This window comes from Alligator sinensis, unplaced genomic scaffold (genome assembly GCF_000455745.1).
Source record: "Alligator sinensis unplaced genomic scaffold, ASM45574v1 scaffold141_1, whole genome shotgun sequence".
NCBI classification, from domain to species: Eukaryota; Metazoa; Chordata; order Crocodylia; family Alligatoridae; genus Alligator; species Alligator sinensis.
The window spans coordinates 1344310-1350841 of NW_005842221.1; the positions used below are offsets into that span (position 1 = coordinate 1344310).

Consider the following 6532-nt stretch of genomic DNA (forward strand, 5'->3'; position numbering starts at 1 on the left):
GTTTCACTCCAGTTGAGGGCTACGGGGAGCAGCTGCATGGGGTGCTGGGTCAGCAGCAGTGGCAGAGGGTGGGTCCTTGCTCCCTCTCCCTTTCCTGCGGTTCATCTAGGAGCTCTAGCCTTGAGGAACAGGTGTATGAAATGCTGGGCAGGGCTGGGAATGGCACCTGCTCCTAGACTGGAGGACATTTGAGGAGCAGGCAGGGAGCAGAAGGGCTGGAAAGGGGGCTGCAGGGGACTCAGGCATAAGGAAATGGATCTGCTGGCATGTCCCTTCACTGTGGAAGAGGGGTATGAATGTGCCCTTGGATTCACCACTGCTGGTGCCCAGACCAACTGTCCCAGTTGCCTTGCTCTAGTGATATCACTGAAAAAAAATCTTATTATTGAAATGATTAAAGCAAATCAGAAGTGATCTGTAAATACTCTTGCAATTACTGTTGTTTCAGTTGTTCAGTCACTGGAAAAACAATCTCAGGAAATTGTAGGCAAGGGAAGATGGACACAGGGATGGGCTCTAAGTGGCAGGTACCGCTTTGTTTGTTACTGTTCTAGGCATAGTTCAGTGGGTTTGGAGGGGTTATGAGGTTCTCTCCATGTAAGCCATAACACAAGCTTACCCCTAACATTTGCTTCAATGTTTGAATGCTCCCATTCTGTTCTTTATGAGGTTGATAGAGTACCACAATGGGGCCTTTGTCTGGAAAATCCTTGGCATCTTCCAATTTTCTACAAGTACACCATCTACAGTCTGGAGAAAGATCCTAGCACGCTCTGATTTTTGTGAGCTGAGCTCACTCGTTGGCCTTTTATTAACAGTGGATATCAGCCGTAAATTGTAATTAACTGAGCATCCTTATAAATGACCGAATAACTAAAGTTATACAGCAATTGATCTAACTGCACCTAACTAACCTGGTGAAGAAGGTAAGACCTCCTTCCTGTTCCAAGAGAAAAACAAAAAAACCAAAAAAACCCACAACCCCAAAACAAAACAACTTTCTCTAGCTCTCTGCCAATTTTGGCTCCAGTGGGAAAAACTTCTTTGTTACCCCCGAAGAAGCCATTGTTCAGACTCATTGTATCCTACATCGTTCCTAAGTCACAAACAGGAGGGAAATGAACAGAGCCATCTCAGGGAGCAAAAAGCTCAGAACCCAGGTAGATGTTTAAATTGTTAAGGAGATTGGACTGCAGAGTCAGTCAGCAATTTTCTGCTTTTTTCTGGTGATGGGAGGGAGAGAGCCCTTCCTATGTTGTATTTTCTCTTACATTTAGAGGTTCTCCCTCATATCTCAGTCTAATCAAGTTCTCCACACAATGAGTCAGGTGCAGATATCATCACGTAGAAAATAACTGTTAAAATAGCTAATCCTGCAGGGTGTTACACACCTTTAAGAAAAAGATATAATAGAAACCTGGACAAAATCCACTTAATTCTCACAAATGCCCACTTTCTAATGTAGGGCTTGGTTGTACAGGTGTTGTGTGCTTGAGTTTGATATCACAGAGGGCAAAATGTTGGTCAAGGGCCCGGGATTCAGTTCCTATTTTGTTATATTTTGGCCCCATTTGCAACATTTCAATTAAGTGCGGCTGTGTGCCATGCACAGTGTTACATGAATGCATGTTATATGAGGGATATTTAATCTGATCTCTTGTGTAATACAGGCTAGAGAACTTCAGTAGAAGGCAGGGGAGATTTGCACCTTCTGGACTAATCAAGATAGATGAGAGAGTGAGAGAGAGCTAGCTAGCACATGCTATCATAAACTAAAGCACACCACATTATCAGAACTTCAGCTACCAAATGCATTAATTCTGCGTACATTCACTGGGAGATTGTTCATTTTGCTTTTCCCAACACTCTCCAGGTATCTGTGTCTTTCATCACTGCATTGTCCATGTGTTTAATGGCATTACTCATCTCTTTGAAATTAAGCATGTGCTTAAGCACCTGGCCAACCAATGCTTTTACTGTTAATTTTCCCTACCCTCATTTTTTTTCTGCAAAGGCAGTAAAATGAAAAAAGATTTTTAGCTTATCTCTGGAACACACAGTTAAAGGAAAAATATGTTGTAAAATACTCACAGCTCCTTTCTTGATGAATGGCCATCTTGACTTTTTCGACTCTGTGTGAAACAAATACATATATGAATATTAGTTTTTGGCTACTTTTTCTTTAAAAAAGAATATAGAAAAATATTAACTTGCTTATTTATCTCTTAGAATGTCTTTTAGAGTTAGTGTCTCTTTTCAGAAATGAGTGATGATGCTAATTACTGTTACTGTGATCAGGATTTGTTATGTACTGAACAGCAAAGATCATTGATAACATACACAGAATTTACAAATTAGGCATCTGAATCCTGAGCAGTGTTAGTTTATAGCTGTTATATAAGGCCATTTCACTTTGTATGCATGAGCAGTGTTAGTTTATAGCTGTTATATAAGGCCATTTCACTTTGTATGCATGGTCTTTAAGAATGTGATGCAAGCAAATCCCATCCTGTGCCTGACCTGCATTTGGCAGCAATGCTGAGTGGTGCAGGTAGTCAACAGCACTGTCTGATACCAGGAGGTCTCCAGGGAACACTTCAAGTCCTGGTAGACTTACTACGATGGAGCTGCGCCTGCGCTCTGCTGATCTGTTTGGAATACAACAACACATTTAGCATCTCTTTAATATTAGATAATTTACAAACTGCTGACTACCAATACCCAGCACTGCCACCAAGCAAAAAACCCCAAATCAAAAGGTGCATAGTGAATTTAAAAAAATCAGCCAGTGGACCAATAGGAAACGTTCCCATCTCTCTTGCTGGCATTATTTTTGTCACTCCTAAAGCAATAGACATGGCAGACACTTCATAAGAAATCTAGAAAGAAAAAGCAATGACATACTGCAGAAGTGTTGAAAAGCATTCATTTGTTCAGTCCCTGTATGGGGCTGTATGAAATGAATAAAGAGTAGAATAACAAGGATGTGAGATGCAAATTAAGGGCTAGTTCCATCAAGGGGACATTACTGTCACAGCTGAGTACTGCAGCGCGTAACTTTTAGGTGCCTGCAGTCTTCAAGGCCAAGCTAGGAGGGCGATGAGGAGGAGGTGGTGATGCCCCTCTCTCCCCTTCCTGTCTTTCTACAATGGACTGATCATTAAACAAGTCTGCCAGTAACTGGGGAGATCTGGGCTCTATTTCTTTTACTGCTTGAGGGGATATGAATGCTCATCTCCTTTCCAGAATTCCCTAATCACTGGGCTCTAGGGCATTGGTTCTCAACCTTTATAGATCCAAGGCGTCCCCTTATTAGACTCAAGGTACCCCTCAGACAATGCCAGCTTTTAATTTTCACATTTATTTTTGACTGGAAAAATAATAGGGCAAGTGTTTTGTTTCAAAGAACTTAGAAAGACCACAAGAAGTTACAATGTTTTTAACATTATGGATTTGAAATCTAGGGTTTAGCTTGTGAATCATGTGTAGTGCTAATATTGTGTGGCACACTTAAGAGGAACTTGCAGTACCCCCAGGGTGCCTTCACACCCTGTTTGAAAATCCCTGCCCCAGGGTATATTGTGATGGGAGGATGGTGCTCTCAGTTTCTTCTTTTGAAGCAGCTGTGCTCTTCATAGAATCATTAAATATTCTTTGCGGCAGAGAAAGCCCATGGGAGCCTGACTTCTAGCCTAATCATAACCCTGCTCAGGAGGGAGGATTAAGACCTGGGTTCTAGTGTCTGTTCTAACAAATATGGAATATAAAATATTTTCACATTTATTTTACGTTTCCTCTTCTTGGAGCAGGATCTGTAATTGAGGGCCCTTCCTCTCTTATCACAAGGCTACCATCAGGCTCTGGCCAACAACAGATGGTTGTAGGCACTTTTGTGTTGTGTGGTGAAGAGGACCAAATTAAATGCTAATGGTATTTATTTGCTTTTATGGCATATGGCATGTTGCTGTGTTTCTGGTTTTGTGCCTTTTAGTTGTGGTTTCTGGGTGTTTGGAGTGGGTGATTTTTTTTAAGGGATTTGGGTTAACTGATTGCCTATAAATGTAAGAGACTGGACTCAATGTCCTGGGAGGCTTCTTCTAATCCATGATCTTATGAATGTAAGTTCCTGGCATATGACAAATTTGTGGGCTCCTTTCTATATTTAACTGCCTTTTGACTGTCTAATGCTGTTTCAGATTTATAAACTTCTAGAGCAGGGGCGCTCAGTCTCTTGTGTATGGGCCATATGTAGCCCATGGAGCCTTGGAATCTGGCCCATGGGGCTCCCAATGGGTTGGGAAATTTAGTGGTGGGGGAGCTGTGGCAGCACTGCCATTCCTTCCTGCTTCTACAGTTCTAAGCCCCATGGGGTACAAGCCTCATGGGGCAGGTTGGACCTGGGCCTTGACTCCACTGCAGCCAGCCAACCTGAGCCAGGCCATACCCTTTCCGTCCATGCAGCCATGCCTCCTTCCTTTCACCTGGCCAGTTTGAGGCCAGGCCATGTCCCCTTCCTCCTGGGGGGGCTGGCCCATGCTTCCTTTGTCCCATGGGGCCAGGCCACATGCCCTCCCCTGGCACAGCTAGATCGGGCTGGGCTGGGCTGTCCTCCCCCCCACCGCTCCCCACACACACTTTTTGCCATATGGGGCCCTGCAGTATGTGGCCTAGGATGGGATTTGACACTACCCATCTGTCCTATTGGCCAAAAAGATTGAGTACCACTGCTGTAGGGAGTAGTCACACATTTCAAATTCCTGAAAAATAACAATATTTCAACCCCTGCCATTTTGGGTACCATATACCACAAGGGCTAGGGACAGAAGGTACACAGACCAGATTAAGTGATCAAAAACTGATTTAAATCTGTAACACAACAGAAGTTCAGTCCACATAAACCGCTGTCAAAATGACCAAAACTGGTTTAAGGTAAACCTGGTTGAATGTAGTATCAGACTTAACTGATTTAGGTCAAGCTGGTTTATGGAACTTCTGGACCAGACCCCTTCCTGGTTCAAGTTAACTTATAGTCCTCCAGCATCCCAGGGTGCTTTGTAACCCTGGGCTGTGCTGTCTGCTCTAGCAGAGCAGGGTCTGCCCCACCCCTGTGCTCCCTATCTGGAATACTATCACTCTTCTGGCTATCTGAGGAGGGGGTGGGGCAGAACACCATCTCCTGGCACTGAACACACAGATGAGGTCTGCCCAGCACAGGTGGGGGGAGGCCCACAACGGGTGCTTTCCTTCCCTTGGGAGCCAGGCATGATTCTCCCAGTCATGCCCTGTCCTCAGCCTCCAGGCTGGCTGAGGAGAGGGTGTGGCTGGGGGAATTGCACCTGGCTGCCAGCTCTGGGTGGGTAGTGGGAGGAAAGTTCCCACTGTGGGCCTCCTTCTACCGTAATGGGCAGACACTGGCTGGGGGTCCAGTGCTGGGCTGGGGGGGGGGGGGGTGGTTCCCCTGATCCCCTCCACAGCTGTCTTGGAGGCTGAGGAGGGGTTATGGCTGGCTCCTTGCTCCAACTGGGTGAGGGGAGCCCACTGCAGGCTTTCCCCCCCACATCAGGCAGACCCCAGCTGGGGGTCCGGTGCCAGGTCGGGGGGCGGGTTCATTTTTCCCCTACCATAAAGTCTAATAATGGAGGGGTAATGGGGGGGGTGGGTAATGGGGAGAGGAAAGAGGAATTGCTTTCTAGTTTATATGCATGAACATAGTGCTTAACCCAGAGGTGTCTGGTTCCTGATTTTGGACTTCAGGTGTTGCCACAGTACAAATGTTATTGAGCGGGCATGGAACAGTGACTATACAAATATTGTAGAACAGTATTAAAACTGTTCATGAACACCCCACATCCCTATTTCCAGTAAAGGTAACCTTGTAATCATTTTGTACCTGTGCAAGGCAGCTGCTACAAACTGGTGGGTTAACAACTTCTTATATAGTAACTGCTAAAATGGTAAAGGCCAGCAGTTTTTTCACCTTGGATTTATTGTACCATTTTAGAAAATTCTAGTATTGATCCTTAAAAGTACTTAATAACAATCTGCTTTGACCTGGACATAAGTTTCTTGACAACAATTATGCCAAATGGCATATTTGCTAGTCCTTGAAATTGAATTAAAGAGTAGGTTTACTGAAATCAGATATAAAGGTCTTAATTTCCAAAGACGTGTGCTTATGAGGTAGACAGGAAAATCCTTCAGTCTATGAGTACAAACTGAGGCCATACCCATGGATCCCTCTAGAGTGCATGCATATGTACACCCTGATGTACTGAAGAGGCAGAACTTATTGGAGTGCATGCATTACCATTCTAACATAACTAGAATGCTTCTTGGTAAGGAGCTGCTACAGTGGGAGGAGGGTGTAGTGTGTCTCAGTGCATTGTTGCATTGCATTGGATAGATTCACCTTCTGTGAACATCAGTGATTTACCTGCCTAAATGCACATTTTTTGGAATAAATCTGCACCCTTTGGGCCAGTGTTTATACTGGATATTTTTTGCTGATTTTCCTGGCAAAGTAAAGCAGGAA

The 6532-nt window shown here is 44.4% G+C and overlaps 1 protein-coding gene across 5 annotated transcripts in view; it reads right to left on the bottom strand.

Moving 5' to 3' along the window:
• The window catches only part of PLEKHG7 (pleckstrin homology and RhoGEF domain containing G7), a 74445-nt gene that overhangs the window by 50370 nt on the left and 17543 nt on the right, over positions 1–6532 (bottom strand). For all 5 annotated transcript variants that reach the window (XM_025208143.1, XM_025208145.1, XM_025208144.1 and 2 more), the window contains exons 4-5: positions 2521–2648; positions 2092–2132 (exon numbers count right to left, since the gene is read on the bottom strand). In XM_025208143.1, coding sequence (XP_025063928.1) covers positions 2092–2132; positions 2521–2648 — 169 coding nt within the window. The remainder of the gene's footprint in view (positions 1–2091; positions 2133–2520; positions 2649–6532) is intronic.